The sequence below is a fragment of the Polypterus senegalus genome, chromosome 8, assembly GCF_016835505.1.
Source record: "Polypterus senegalus isolate Bchr_013 chromosome 8, ASM1683550v1, whole genome shotgun sequence".
NCBI lineage: Eukaryota > Metazoa > Chordata > Cladistia > Polypteriformes > Polypteridae > Polypterus > Polypterus senegalus.
The window spans coordinates 115,404,468-115,421,178 of record NC_053161.1 but is presented as its reverse complement, the minus strand read 5'-3'; the positions used below and the strand labels follow the sequence as shown (position 1 = coordinate 115,421,178).

At 35.9% G+C, this 16,711-nt stretch overlaps 1 protein-coding gene across 3 annotated transcripts in view; it reads right to left on the bottom strand.

Moving 5' to 3' along the window:
• The window catches only part of syt10 (synaptotagmin X), a 115,974-nt gene that overhangs the window by 67,566 nt on the left and 31,697 nt on the right, over positions 1 to 16,711 (bottom strand). For all 3 annotated transcript variants that reach the window (XR_005634709.1, XM_039761662.1, XM_039761663.1), the window contains exon 3: positions 13,144 to 13,702. Coding sequence is in view for 2 of the 3 variants with exons in the window: in XM_039761662.1 (XP_039617596.1) it covers positions 13,144 to 13,702 (559 nt within the window). In the remaining variant the exon portion in view is untranslated. The remainder of the gene's footprint in view (positions 1 to 13,143; positions 13,703 to 16,711) is intronic.

The window sequence follows — 16,711 nt, the reverse complement described above, 5'->3', positions numbered from 1 at the left end:
AATAACAGTAATATCATGGGCACAGTATAGAACGTTGTTTACAAAGCACTGGGTAATGCCGCACTTAACGTTTTAAGGTTTTCATTATGACACGGAAGGTGCTCATGTGATCAGAATGTGTTTACTTCTTTGGTTGTTCTTCGGGATCTTGGTCATGTTCTAATGCATTTTTTGGCATGAAAAAACGATCTGCGGTGGGTTGTACGTGCATAGGTACATTTGTGCTGTGGGGTTTTACTGCATCTTTAGCAAATAACCAAATTAAAACTAAACAGATATTTTATTTATTAATTTCTGTTTCAGGATTGCATGCAGCACACTCTTTTCTGATTGGGTGTGCGTTTGAGCCTTGAAAACGTGCTCACCTGTTCCCTGAAGAGAACATGCTAATCTTTTCTAGTAGATTAAGACTTCAGAGTTAGAGGTGCTTGTTCTCATTCCATCCTCACCCTACTCAAATTATTCTAGTGCATTCCTCAGATCACAGTCCACAGTCCAAAATGGCTCAAGCTATTTTTACAGTTCTATCATGACATTGATGTAGAGTACATTAATATTAAAAATCATAATTATGAAGAAAAACCTCTGGAACATTTGGAAAAACATACATAAATATTTACTGAAGATATTTAAATGCATTATTGCAGTTTATTGTAGGCTACTAACATTTGTTCATGTAGTCTATGTTTCAACAATATTTTCCAAAATTATTTAACTTTAACAATACATCCAGCACATTTAATTAATTTATAAATGCAAAAAACAGAAACATTAAAATGTTTCTTTTATATTAAAAGTATAAATAGAGCTTATAAACACAAAAATACAATTACTACTAAAAGTCAATTTGTAGCAGATTGTATTTTTCAAAATGAGTTTACATTTTGATAGAAAATGTGCAAAACTAAATAAATTCAGTCATAGCATGGTAGCAAGCAAAACTGAAGTAGAAATTGCATTGAAAAAATCCATTTACTACTAATAATAACATATCTACTTACAGACCATTTTAATTCACATATACAGTAATCCCTCCTCAATCGCGGGGGTTGCGTTCCAGAACCCCCCGCGATAGATGAAAATCCACGAAGTAGAAACCATATGTTTGTATGGTTATTTTTATATACCGTGGTGTGAAAAACTATTTGCCCCCTTCCTGATTTCTTATTCTTTTGCATGTTTGTCACACAAAATGTTTCTGATCATCAAACACATTTAACCATTAGTCAAATATAACACAAGTAAACACAAAATGCAGTTTTTAAATGATGGTTTTTATTATTTAGGGAGAAAAAAAATCCAAACCTACATGGCCCTGTGTGAAAAAGTAATTGCCCCTTTGTTAAAAAATAACCTAACTATGTTGTATCACACCTGAGTTCAATTTCCGTAGCCACCCCCAGGCCTGATTACTGCCACACCTGTTTTAATCAAGAAATCACTTAAATAGGAGCTGCCTGACACAGAGAAGTAGACCAAAAGCACCTCAAAAGCTAGACATCATGCCAAGATCCAAAGAAATTCAAGAACAAATGAGAACAGAAGTAATTGAGATCTATCAGTCTGGTAAAGGTTATAAAGCCTTTTCTAAAGCTTTGGGACTCCAGCGAACCACAGTGAGAGCCATTATCCACAAATGGCAAAAACATGGAACAGTGGTGAACCTTCCCAGGAGTGGCGGCCGACCAAAATTACCCCAAGAACGCAGAGACGACTCATCCGAGAGGTCACAAAAGACCCCAGGACAACGTCTAAAGAACTGCAGGCCTCACTTGCCTCAAAATTAAGGTCAGTGTTCACGACTCCACCATAAGAAAGAGACTGGGCAAAAACGGCCTGCATGGCAGATTTCCAAGACGCAAACCACTGTTAAGCAAAAAGAACATTAGGGTTCGTCTCAATTTTGCTAAGAAACATCTCAATGATTGCCAAGACTTTTGGGAAAATACCTTGTGGACTGATGAGACAAAAGTTGAACTTTTTGGAAGGCAAATGTCCCGTTACATCTGGCGTAAAAGGAACACAGCATTTCAGAAAAGAACATCATACCAACAGTAAAATATGGTGGTGGTAGTGTGATGGTCTGGAGTTGTTTTGCTGCTTCAGGACCTGGAAGGCTTGCTGTGATAGATGGAACCATAAATTCTACTGTCTACCAAAAAATCCTGAAGGAGAATGTCCGGCCATCTGTTCGTCAACTCAAGCTGAAGCGATCTTGGGTGCTGCAACAGGCCAATGACCCAAAACACACCAGCAAATCCACCTCTGAATGGCTGAAGAAAAACAAAATGAAGACTTTGGAGTGGCCTAGTCAAAGTCCTGACCTGAATCCAATTGAGATGCTGTGGCATGACCTTAAAAAGGCGGTTCATGGTAGAAAACCCTCAAATAAAGCTGAATTACAACAATTCAGCAAAGATGAGTGGGCCAAAATTCCTCCAGAGCGCTGTAAAAGACTCATTGCAAGTTATCGCAAACGCTTGATTGCAGTTATTGCTGCTAAGGGTGGCCCAACCAGTTATTAGGCTCAGTGGGCAATTACTTTTTCACACTGGGCCATGTAGGTTTGGATTTTTTTTTCTCCCTAAATAATAAAAACCATCATTTAAAAACTGCATTTTGTGTTTACTTGTGTTATATTTGACTAATGGTTAAATGTGTTTAATGATCAGAAACATTTTGTGTGACAAACATGCAAAAGAATAAGAAATCAGGAAGGGGGCAAATAGTTTTTCACACCACTGTATTTTAAGCCCTTATAAACTCTCCCACACTGTTAACATTATTAGAGCCCTCTAGACATGAAATAACATCCTTTAGTCAAAAGTTTATACTGTGCACCATGACAAGACAGAGATGACAGTTCTTTCTCACTATTAAAATAATGCAAATATATCTTCTCTTCAAAGGAGTGCGCGTGTCAGGAGCAGAGAATTTCAGAGAGAGAGCGCTCGCTAAGAAAAGCAAACAATCAAAAAATCAATACATGCTTTTGTGCTTTTAAGTATGCCGAAGCACCACGATAAAGCGGCATTTTTTAGAGGAGCGTCCATATGCTCTAGGCAAACAGCCTCTGTGCAAACAGAACCTGTGCAAACAGCCCCTCTGCTCGCACCCCCTCATCAGGCAGAGAGAGTGAGAGAGACATAGAAAAGCAAACAATCAAGCACCGCGCGGGAAGCACATCGTATATCATTGAGGAGTTTTAGTTAATACGTAATACATGCTCCGATTGGGAAGCTTCTAAGCCATCTGCTAATAGCGTCCCTTGTATGAAATCAACTGGGCAAACAAACTGAGGATGCATGTACCATAAATTAAAAGACCCATTGTCTGCAGAAATCTGCGAACCAGCGAAAAATCCGTGATATATATTTAGATATGTTTACATTAAAAATACGCGATGGAGTGAAGTCGCGAAAGTCGAAGCGCGATATAGAGAGGGATCACTGTAATCCTCAGTTGTTCAAACAAAACAAATACATATATTTCCTACTTTTTCTTGTAGAGAAAAGCCAAGAAAAATGACACCTTTTATTGGCTAACTAAAAAGATTACAATATGCAAGCTTTCGAGGCAACTCAGACCCCTACTTCTTGCCTGAAGAATGGGCCTGAGTTGACCTGAAAGCTTGCATATTGTAATCTTTTTAGTTAGCCAATAAAATGTGTCATTTTGCTTTGTTTTTTCTCTACATTCATAATGGCTAACAAGGTACAACTCCCTAGTACTATTTTTTCTTATAATACTTATCTAGAGGAAACACCATGAAAAATGAGGTAATTAGCAAAAACAAAAAATAATCTAAAAAGGTAAAAGCTGATGGATATATTAGGAATATTAATTTTGCAATAGTATTAATTTCCTAGATTTTAAAGTAAATTATATCAAGAACAAACTATTCAGTACAGCATAGCTTGTAAAGTTCTAATCACCTAGCCTTGCTTAAACAATATTAAATTGAGATTTGAAAATGCTAGTTTTAATCTCAATTTTAGTTAACCATTTTAATGCGTGAGAGGTTCGCTCCATAAAAAAATATAATTTATGCAAAACTTACTTGTAACCAGCTTCCAGATTTGTTACCATGTACTGTACATGCTAATTCATCACTTATTTATATTATAGCCAGATGCCTATCCTGACACTAACCTACCCAGCCATTTTCTATACCAACTTATCCAAGCAGGGTCAAAGGGCAGCTGGATCAAATCCCAGCTTGTATCAGGCAAAAGGCAGGAACTATACCAGGACAGGGCACAAGTTCATTGTAGCTAAGCACTAACATTCAGTTTGGGGTCAGCACCAAAGGCTGGTTTACCCCCTTGTTGCCTATATTCTACAGTGTACATGACAAAGAACCCATAGTTAGGTTGGATATTTACTTTTTTCTTTTATAATTTTACTATCTTCTGTCAAGTTTTTCCTATAGTTTATAGGGTGTCTATGCAAAGTTTGCTTTTTCTTTTTGTGTCTACTACTTTCGTCTTAGAGTACTAGTTTTCCTTCCACAACCCAAAAACATACAAATGTTAGGTACTTTAAACTGACCCTATATAAGGATGGGTGCCTTAATATGTCTGACAAATTGTCTATTAGCCTATCCAGTGTTAGTTCCTTCTTTGTACTGTCACGCACGAGCGCATCAGGAGCAGTTGACGGATCTGATGCGCATCGCCAAACAGCCGGCCGGGGGACGAAGGCAACGTACTAACCTTTCTCTCTCTTGTCTCATAGAAAAGACAAAGCGAAGCAGCCATAAGCCAGCCCAGACTGAAAACAGAACAGCACTTCCGGGTTCCCTTCTTTCCTTTGGTCCCCCGATGATGACGTCAGGTTCCCATGCACCACCACGCCTACCCAACCTGATTTCCGGTCCCTCCTTTTAAAAATGTCCCTCCAACCCTCCATTTTGTCTTGTAGTGATCCATGATTTTGTTTGTGAGAAAACAGCAAAAGACCTTTAATTTCTTTTTTGACAGTATACGGGGCTCACAACCCCAAAACTTTATGCACTCTGCGTTGTCTTTCTTTACCGTACCTAATACTGCCAGTCTAAACTCTGGCACTCAAGAATTTGAATCAGATTAAAGAGGTTCAAGAATGGACTGAAGGATGAATTAAAGCATTTTTTTTCAAAAGGGGTGATGTACTTCTTGTAATAACTGCAAGTGGTTTAGATGTGGTTCCATAAATGCATTATACTACTGTATAACAGCACCAACTCTTGTATCAGTCTGGTGATGACATCAGTGCTAAATCAGCACCAGCTTGACCTGGTCACATTCAAATGAGCAGCTTCAATGCCAACCACAGGGGAAACTATAAAAAAGGGTAAGCCTGCCACAATTACACAATCTCCATTCTAGACTCGGCAAAGCAACTGCTACCTAAAAGATCCATGAAAGAAGCAAGAATCTATTGTGTGTGCCTCAGCAAGTACCGCAAAGGGCTACAATACATTCTAAAAATAAGTCTTCACTTGCACCATACACACAATTTGTTGAAGTATACTTATTTGTAGCACTCATTAATCATCTATTTAAGGATAAAAAGTAATAGGTTGAAATACACTTTCATTCCAATTTCTATTAATCTTCTAATCTTCAATTTTAATTAACATCCACAGATTTAAATGATAGGATGAACAGTTCATATTTGAACCAATCATCAGTCTGCTTGAAATACTGGTTTCATCTTTATCTCTAATATGTTTAATCTTATGTTTCAGCATGCTCACTCCCATTGTTTATTCATTTGTGATAAGTTTATGCTTTATGGTTGTGTTCTTTGTTGATGTGGATTTAGTGTTATGGCATGGTATTTCTGTAAAACATGCTGACAAACCAAAGTTCCCACTTGAAACAATCTGAATTCATGTATAGATATTATTTTAATAACGTTTCCATCAAAGCTGCTTTTTTATTTCGTTAAGTAATTAGGCTGACTAAAATTTTTTAAAACTTCTTTGAAAGCTCAGTATTAAATAACCTAAAATAAGTCATTTTTTATGAATTATATTTAAGAATCATTGTCTTAAATATTGACTGTTACTCTCCAAAGTATCTAGTGCAGGGAGAGCCTTAAACAAGCCTGTTTCTTTGAATATATTTAGCTAATATGCAGATTCCTCAAAAACTACAAATGACTGAATCAAAGTAATGGATCCATCTTGATATTAGCTTTTGTGTCTTAACTACATGTTTAAAAAAAAAAACACCACAGTTGTGAACTTTACAGGTCATTGGAGAAGTCTTTCTACTGTGGATTGAGAGTTTTATTTTGTGGAAACCAAAGCATGGGCATATTTTCCTCATCTTAATTCCCTCTGTCATTGAACATTTTTGACATTTAATGTTCCCAGTTCTTTATTTTAGTTATGTCATTCACTGAATGAAGAAAATTATCCAACACCAGTTGGCACTGATAATTGCCCCATACATTTAATATTGTGGCATCTTTAGCTTCAATGATGTCAACTAAATACTTAATTATAATTCAATATCAGTCTTTTACATTGCTTTGGAGGAATGTTAGCCCAGCTTTCCTTTTCAAACTGTTTTGAGTATATATTTATTGATAGGCTTTTGAGCATGAACTTCATGTTAATTGGGTTCTAGGACTGAGATAGATCAGTTCAAAACTTCACCTTTCCTCTTTTGAGCCATTCTGATGTCAGCTTTTATTTGTGTTATATATCTTTGTCTTGCAGCATTACTCAACTTCCGTTTCAGCTTATGATACAGAATAGGCTGCCCTCATAAAATTTCTGGCTATGTGGATTACATGTTTCATGTCTTTCTTGTAGGTGCTCTCTCAGACCATCCCCAAATATTTAATCTAATTGATTTGGAAGCGTGTAGTAATATAAAATACATTAGTTGAACACTGCACTCTCCCACTAAACTAGAGTAACTGTGATTGTCATAAATTAAATAATATGGGAATTAATAGGTCATTATCACTTTTGGATATTCATTAATATTCAAGAACATCAAGGAGTCTCTTACTTCTTGGTCTTCTCTACCTTTATCATTGAATTCTAGACTAGTTATTATCAAAATTAGCATACAATAATTATTTATTTCAATTTCTTTAATGCTATGCCATCTCCTTCTACTCTTACTAAACACTGATGGAATGGGATGTTGTTGGTTTCTGAGTTTTCAAGACAATGCCAAAAGAAGTTTGTTAAAAACATAGTTTTGAGTCAGGGCAGATGGGAGGACAAAGTATGTTTGCTAGATTTGGAAATTTATTTCTGGGTATTCTCTTTATAGCCACTATGAAGCTAGCTATACTTTCCAGTTAATTTTACATCTGATTTTGTACTGAATCCCATGCTACTCTCAGTTCATCCATTTACAGATTCTTAAATCCACTCCTGCTAGATTGCATTCCTTAGCTTCATATGCATTGGAAACATGTCATAAAGTGCAAAAAAGTGCATCCAGTCTCTTGCCCAAAATGGTATTTGCAGTCCCGATCTTTAATAATCCAACCCTTTGTATTGGTTGTAATCCCATATCCTATCCTTTTTTGGTCAATGCAGGGAGTTATGACTCTCTGTGATGGTTTTTACTAACCCTGGGTTATAGATGTGCCAACTTCTGTGATCCAGCTGTACAATTCCAACTGCCACTTTTTCATATTTTTGCAAAATAGGTATTTTCTTAAGGCTTGTTGTGCACCACAGACTTTCCACTTCCTTTTTTACTCTCTTTTAAATATCTATAGTTCTCTGTCCTCTGCCTCAAAATCTATGGAAACTATTTACACAGTTTAAAAAAAAAACCCTCCTAAAAACATACATATTTACTCATAGTGATAGCAAGGCCTCTCTTTTACACTCCCAGTCTTTTAAGAATCTGTTCTAAAAATGTCCTATTGCCCAATCTAAGTTTGTATATTTTTCTCTTACATTGTTATTTCTCCTTTGTAGCTAGTAATGACTATCCATACTTTATTTAATTGTTTACTGGTTGTTGCTTGTTTCAATAAACATTTGATCATAAAAAATAAATTATGATTAAAAAACATCTAGGTCTTGAAGCAGAAGAGCATTCCCATGTCATTGCATAGTACCGCCATGTTTGACTGATGATCTTCCTTTGGAATGCTGTGTTTGACCATACTTGAATTACTGGGAAGTTTCTTTTCCAAAAAGTTCAATTATATCTTATCTGTCCATAAAACATTCTTCCAAAAGGCTTGGGGATGATCAAGGGGCTCACTCACAAATAAAAAGTGAGAATTTACATTTATGTCCGTTAGCAACAGGGTCCTATTTTTCCCCCAAAATGTTTTTTATTGTGGGTGTAATGCACACTAACCTTTGCTGATGCAAGAGAGACTGACAGTTCTCTGGATATTTTTCTATCCTTTGTAACTTCATGAATAACTATAGCTGAATCCTTGGAATAATTTTTTCTTCTTGTTTTCAACTTGGCTATGATGGCTTCCACCATCACTCAGTAGAGTCCCAGTGCATTAGGAATGGCTTTATGGCCCTTTCTGGAATGAATTCCTGATCTCTTGAGGATTTTTTTTTATCATGACATCATGTGTTTTATGAATGTTTGTCTTGACATCTTGACTGTGATGGTAAGCGTCAAAATGTGACACATTTATATTGTGCAAGGCTGATTGTAATATACCCTGGTTGTGTTCAGTCAGCTGAACATTAGTGATAACCCCATAAGATATAAATAAGCTAAAAAGACATGTCATTTGTTTAGTCAGATGTATTTAGTCTAATATCACATTAACCTATATTTTGGTAGAAAATCAAAAAACATTCAATATCAAAGGTTTACAATAATATAGGAAATAAGGAAAAGGCAAATACGTTTGCACTGAAATGTGCATGAAACTAACAAGGTCACCATTAATGCGTTTCCTTCACTAAAAATATTTATTACATGTTCATACATTCTTCATTTTACAGCACTCCTGTTATCAAAAGTACACATTTAATTCTCACAAATCACTAACAGCTATAAAATAATTAATCATCAGTGGAAAATACTTGTCAATCTCTTCTTTTTTTAAAGACTGAATTGAGGGATTTTGCCTTTTTTGTTCTGCCTATAGAGTTTTGTTACAATTGAAGTTGAATTTTCACTTTATGGGGTTAATGTTAAAATGGTTATAAGGAAGAAATGCATAGAACCCACAAAATATGAAAGCTTAGTTTTCAATGTTGTCTTTTGAAAAATGTGTAAAATTTTAAATGAATATTTTGAGAAAAAAAACAAACAAAAAAACATTGTTTTTCAAATTCCCTACAATTCCAATACTTCGGCTTTCTAACTTTGGTCTCCTTATAATTGAAACTTTAACTGACTTTATCAACCATCAACTAAATGAGGTTTTGTTAGTTTTCATATAACCTTAGAATTAACAGTATGCTTCATGCGCTCCACATTAAAATTTTGTTCTGTCATTTAACTTAAATTCTAAATCACGAAAATGTGTTTTATTTATTTGAGTACCTTAGATAAATTAACCTTTTAAATAAATAATGATAAAAATAATGAAGCATTAGGAGAAATTTTTTTTTACTACTTAATATTTTCAATTGTAACATAAACTCAACATTCTTAATCATGTATAATCTAATTTGGTGGTGTCATGGCCTATCCTGGTAACAATAGGTCAAAAGGAGGAAAATGCCCAAGACCAACATCATTTGTAAAAGATTCACAGTTTTTCAGCTGATATAGTAGAGATTGGCAATGACATAACAGACAAAGTTAGCCAAAAGACACAAAAACTGTGCCTAATTATCTGGTTTCACATTAATTATAAATTTTGTGTGTACTCAGAATTTGAATCTATACAGAAATACAAGATGAACATTGTAAAAATCCTGAAAAAAAACTTAATTGAATTCTTTAAATTTTCAAACTGTAATACACATTTGAATACAATCAAAATTCAGATATGACTGTGGCAGATTCACTCATTAGTGTATTTGTCATCGGAGCAGCCTGAAACCTAGGTCAGATAATTACTTTGTTGTAGTATTAGAAGAAGAAGTTATTGTTATTTTCATGCGTACATAGTACACTGAAATTCTTTGTGGCACTTTTTACTTCAATCAAAATACAAGGCATAGCCACTGTCCAAGAATATATTAAAATGAATAATCCAGTTTTATTTCATACAAAATAATGAGTGATACTGCTGCACAATTAGTTATTTGTTATTTTGTAAGACATTAGCTTTTTATTGTAAATACTTTAATTTTATCTGAGGCTTTAGTTTATAGACCCTTGAATAATGAGACATGCTGAGATGTTTCTGATAATCATTAGGTGATAAGCTTGTTTACAAGGATTGAGCAGATATGGAAGATATAAATGGGTAGTGAGGAACTGCTGAAATGGGTAGAACATGTCACTGCTCTTAAAAATGTCAGCTATCAAAGGAAGTGCTCCTCCTGTATTATGGAAGAGGGCATGGATAAATAGTCTGAACACACCATATTTAAGACCTCAGAGGTGTAGACAGCTGCAATTAGCTGTGGCTCAGGATTACTTTCATGGCAGTATTCTGTCACTGTAAGTGACAGGAAAGGTGGTAAATTAGCAAGAATCAGGAGTTGCGAGACAGAACATGGTCTGAACCAAAAGCAAAGGCCAGATGCAAGTGAGACAAAAGAATGCCAATTGCCAAAACCCATTATGTACACCAGCAAAAATGGTCAAAAATAAACAAGCCAAAATTCCTAACTACTTAAAATGATTCTAGAATAACTAAATGCACAAGAAGTTGTTTTAAAAAATTCAGAAATTAGACAGAAACTAGCCTATCACCATCTTATATAGACAAGGAGTAAAGACATAATACAATACATCAGGGGTGCTCAATGTGTCGATTGCGATTGACCGGTAGATTGCAAAGGCAGGGCAGGTAGATCACGTTGCATTCAAAAATATATTTTTTTAAACGTTAGTCTATCATATATCCTCCCTATGGCATTTGCCACTTGATTGACATACAGGGTGGCCAGTCTGAGATCTCCTTTCTTCGAACACGCTGATCATCCCGCATGCACGACCAAACGCACTAGCTACTGCAAAACTCTGGCTGTCTAAGTGATCTAGTTAGCCTTCCAATTTATATCGACTAAAGGGATTTTAAAAAAATTGGGGAGGGTATGGGCTTTATGTGGAATTAGAAGAGTATTTTTTTTCTCACAATGTCACAATCGAAGTGCGTTTGTCTGATCTGTTAATCTATCATTGCTGTTCCAAAGAAGGAAAATGTGGAGAGGCACTTTCGAACTGTTCATAAAAACTATGAAACTGACTCCCTTCCGAAAAGCGGTCTGAGAAAGGGAAAGGAGAGGGAATTAAAATCGCAGTTAATCAGACAGCCCTCATTTTTCACTCGTCTGAATCTAAAAGCTCCTTGACTGCATTATTCGGCTATACTTATTTATGCGAGTCAGCCTTTTTCCACTTGAAGATTATTAAATCCAAATACTGCAGTGTCCGTAAATGTATTGAATTGTTATTGTGCCATAAAGGTTATTCAGTTATGCAAGGTACGACAACATATATTTTATATATAAAGTATAGTCAGTATATATATTGTCACACACGTGTGCATGGGAGGCAGCTAAAGGGCTTGAGTGAAAGCAGTTCTGAGGCATGCCGGGATGTGGCAGAGTGCACTGACTCTTTGTCTCCCTTTCCTGCAGACCATCCCAGGGAGATTCCACCTGGCTCTCTTGACGTCACTTCCGGGACCGAACCAATGGAAGGAGACCTTACCAGCTCGGGCCCCTCTGATGTCACATCCGGGTGTGATCCAATAATTGAAGACCACGTGCCTGATCCTTATGACCTCACTTCCTATCTTCCCCTTTAAAAGCCTGCCCCTTTTCCCTTTCCCCTCAGTTCTGTATTGGACTCGGTTTTGAGCACAACAGTGCTACCATTTAAAAAAGATGATTTGCAGCCAGGATACCACATTATACGGGTGGCTGCCTCAAACCTTGATATGTCTCATTGTGTGCTTTGTGACAATATATATATATATAGCATTTTTAATGTAGGTAGATCATTTTGACCTTTTAAAAGTAGCTCATAAGCCAAAAAAGAGTGGGCACTCCTGCAATACATGATCAGTGTGTCGCATGACTGGCAGTGGGACTAGTGACTGTAAATATAGCATATGGCTTTGCAAAAAACACACTGCATGGCAGCCAATGTTATTCATATTATGATACAAAGATGACATTAAAACATTATAATAATCAAAAAACAAAATTATCAAAATATTCATGAAAAGAATTATGTAGGTGGAAAAATTGAAATGTAACATGAAGTAACTCTGGGATCCAGTGTAAGACACCAATAGCGTAAGAAGTTATCATGTTAAAGAAACAGGACTTTCAGGAAACGTTAGTAAGAGCATCTCCAAATTTGATTGAGAAGCAAATGTGGGCATGACATTGTTGTGTTGCACGTAAAAATTTTTTCAATTTTCTAAAAGAGAGGGAAAAAATATGACCTTGCAATGCTTCGAGAATGGCAGACTGGAGCAGTGGTCAGAACTTTTAAAATGGGAAAGGACAGTAGTTTTTATCTGTTATTTTCTTTTATTTAAACAAGGGATCACACTTTCTTTAGAAAAGCTTAGTAACAAGAGACTTTATACCTAGAAGGAACAGTGCAGAATTTGTTATGGTGATTGAACAGCAGATAATCTTTTCTTGATATACAAATGTTGGAGGGATCATGCAGGTTTATAAATCCTAAATGCATATTCTTAAAAAATATTTAGATTGCTTATGGACCCTGTACCTTTGAAATGTGCAACAAGAGTATTGGGTTCTAGGATCTCTGCCGTCATTTGTTCCCTGCATTTTACCTGCATATATAGTCTTATTGATTGCTCCTTCCTAAAGGCTTAATTTTTAAGAGCTGTCCTGCATTTATCATTTGAAGTACATTTCTTATAACAATGTTACGAAAAGGTTTCCATTACATTATTAAAAAAAATGGCATGTATACTCTCACTCAAACTATAAAATATGTCTTTTAAACATCATGATAAATAAGAATTAAAACAGGAAGTACAACGTATTATAAATTAGCATGCATACTGTATGTGGAATATCATACTTACTGTAGTGGCACAATGAATGTCCTTCCAAACTGTTGTCTCCCTGGAAAGATCAGAAATTTCAAATAAATTGTCCACAATAACTTCTCCAATCATATCATGACTGGTGAACCTGTCAAAGTCATAGACACTGAAGTGCAGTTTTCTGCTTGTCAGCTGATCATATGCTACAGGAAACTGAAAAGTTTCATCGAAAATAGGATCAAGAGTCTTCCGGTGCACTCGAGTTTGAAATTTCTTTTTCCTATCAGGAAGCAGATAAATTTTAACATAAGGATCAGATGTGCCTGTAATGTCCTTAGCAGGTAACTCCAATGCTTTGACAATTCTTACAACCAGCATTTCATTTTCATAGTCATATTGCAGGGTAAAATTTAGTTTCCCACAGGTCTGGATGTCTTCTTTCTTGCTGTCATCAGAATCAATGGACTTTTGTTTGTAAAGTTCTGGCTTAATGCGTCCAATACTGGTAGTTGTCTCTCTCCTCTGTAAGCCCTCAATGTTTAAATCTACACTAGACACGTGCATCTGCCGTGGCAAATGTCTTCTGAATGAATTGTGTCTGTCAGGAGAAAAAAAAATATATGAAAAAAATCCTAAACAGGCATTGCAAGCATTTTCATAGCTTTTATTTGGGCAAAGTTGCCCTGATACAGCATCATCAACATAATTTAAAATGATCAATTTGAATATGTTATACATGTAATGCAAATGTTGTTGAATGTGATTACATTATGCTTAAAAGTAAATAAATAATAAAACTTGGATTAAAAAAATGTTAAAGTTTTATTTTATAGTGAATGACTCATGGAACATTTAAAATGTTAATCATTATCTGTTTTAACAGAATGACAGATTTGATAAAAGTGAAATGAGAAACCATTACCATTAGATTGCTTTAAGCATAGTTTAATAAAAACTGCTTTCAAAATAATGTAATAGCTGAATTTTCAGAAGAAATCTGATACTAACACATCAAAATTATGACTTTCTTTCTTCATTGTTGGTGCATTATGTAGATGTAATTTCCATCAATTTTTTGGGGGGATTTTTTTCAATTCATATTGTCACACTGTGTAGACTTAATAGTAGTCACTGGTTTAAAGCTGGCAATATAACCCTGGAGTTATTACACATTTGTAAAGAAATAAAATGTACTTCTAAACTGTTTTTACTTTTTTCACAAATAAAGCAATACATACAATCCTGACTCCAGAAACCTATACTGTTTTCTCCTATGTGTAATATAGAGTAACATGCAGTTTAATTTTGTATAGTCAGATTTGACTAATCTGCATTAAAAAATTACTGATACATGTGTACTCTGCTGAAGCTGTAAAACTTAGCCATGGCACTAGTAAAGTACCTGAATCACTGAAATATTTCACAAAAGTGGACTACTTTTATTTTTTGAAGTAGTTTAAAATTTATCTGAAAATGATTTTAAAAATAAGTTCAGTATTATAACTGGTAATATACTGTTGATTTGATTTTACTTAGAAACCGATGAATTTATCAGGTAGTGTTAGTACGCAGTGTCTTGTACAAAATACTCATTATATATACTGTAAACTGAGAAAATCTGATTCGCAATTGAAATTTCTATTCTACCACACAAAAATGTCAAAAATCATAATTGTCTATGTTATAATAATTGTGCCATAAATTGGTACTGGGAAAAATGTTAATCATTGCAATCCCAGCAAATTCTGAGAAGCCCAAAAGACTAATCTCTTTCTTTCTGCAAAATATATTTAATTCCTATTATTTCAAATTTGCAAATTTGAGAGGTTCAGCCTGCCAGCTGCCTATTAATGAAACTATGATGAGAAAGAGAGTTGAACATAATGAGCAAAACTGTCAAACAAAAGGGAAATTTTATAATATTACCCTGCAGTTGTACAGGTTTATGTAGCAGCATTCACATTACAGCAATTCTTTCTTTTCCATTCTTGCTTCATTTCTCCTTTGATTCGTATGATTGTAACTAAGACTTGTCCTGACAAAATATCTTATGCTCAAACTCATTTTGGTTTTGATATTATAGCTAAACAAAAACCTATTTGAATGGGTCTTGAAAGCCACTAATTGTATAACTTATTTTATGTATTCCAAACATATTCTTCTACATTTCTAACTGGACATACCAATCAATAAATCAATTTTTATTTATTAAAATGATTCTGCAATAAGTCAGTTTACTCACAACTTAATAATTTATTTGTTGCCCATATCTAAACCATGGGCTTTAGAAATGCTCAGTTTCTGAATTCAAAATGAATCTCTAGTGGTATGTAGCAAGTAAATATCAAAGTTAACTACAGGTCTGGTTCCTTGCACCTAAATGTACTTATTAGTTTCTGGCAATGTTTAGGTTAGATAAAGCTTCCAAAAATATCTGATATATATTTATATATCTGATATATATATGATATATATTGTCACACACGTGCGAGTAGGAGGCAGCTGAAGAGCTTAAGTTATGGTAATACCACATCCGACCTGAGGGCGGTGGGGTGCACTGACTGTCTTTCTAAGTTCCCTGCAGACCTTTCCTGAGAAATCCTGCCAGGTTGCGGTACCTCAGAAGATGTCACTTCCAGTCCAGGTGATGTCACTTCCGGGTCTGGACCCTTCGATGATGTCACTTCTGGGTCCAGGCCCTTCGATGATGTCACTTCCAGGTTCATCCCCTTCGATGACGCCACTTCCTATATGGGCCTTTAAAACCGCCACCTTACCACCAAGGAATCAGTTCTGTTTTGTACTCAGTGTTGTGAACAAATCTGTCAATTTCAAAACCTTTTGCAGCCAGTGATTTTATAGGGGTGGCTGCCCCAAACCTTTTTATTATGTCCGGTCTGTGTTTTTATCACAGTGGCGTAGTCGGCAGGATTTTGTCCCAGAAGAAACTGAGACAGGACCTAAACTTCAGCCAGGTAGGAAAGTATTGGGGCCGAGTTTCTAGGTGGGGAGTTCATCCGGTGGTCAGGAAAGGCTCGGTACAGGCTCCGCTCCGTAAGTGCAACCCCGGGCTATTATCTTACCAGAAGGAGAGTGTAGAGGAGACACACAGACATAGGTTGGTTTCCGGGGATGAAACAAAAAGGGCTTATTATGTTCTCTCTGACGAGAGAGCTGAGCCGCCCATTGGGACCAAGGATCCAGTTAAAAATGGGTTAACCCCAGACCAGCAGCCAGGGAGAATAAAAACTTGGAAATTCGATCCTAAAGGATCAATTCGGGGGCAAGCTATGGCCCTCTAGGAACAGGCGGTGTTATGTCTAATGAATTAACCCCCTTCCAAATAGTGCAGCAAATAGCCTGCTTTACTTTTTTTACAAGTGCTTCCCCAGCACTTTGCCTAGCCAGTCTGGGGAGAATTTCATTCAATGGAAGAGCTGATACGTCTCATAAAAAGACCTAAGTCAACTCGAAATCTGGGAGAGCAGAACGGTCATCTAGTGGAGATTACGTCCTACATCATAAGTCTCTTCCACATAAACCAGAGCCTGTTCCGAAGTCCCCGGGCCGCTTGGCGGATAACCTATCCGGGAGCGAGGCAGAATCC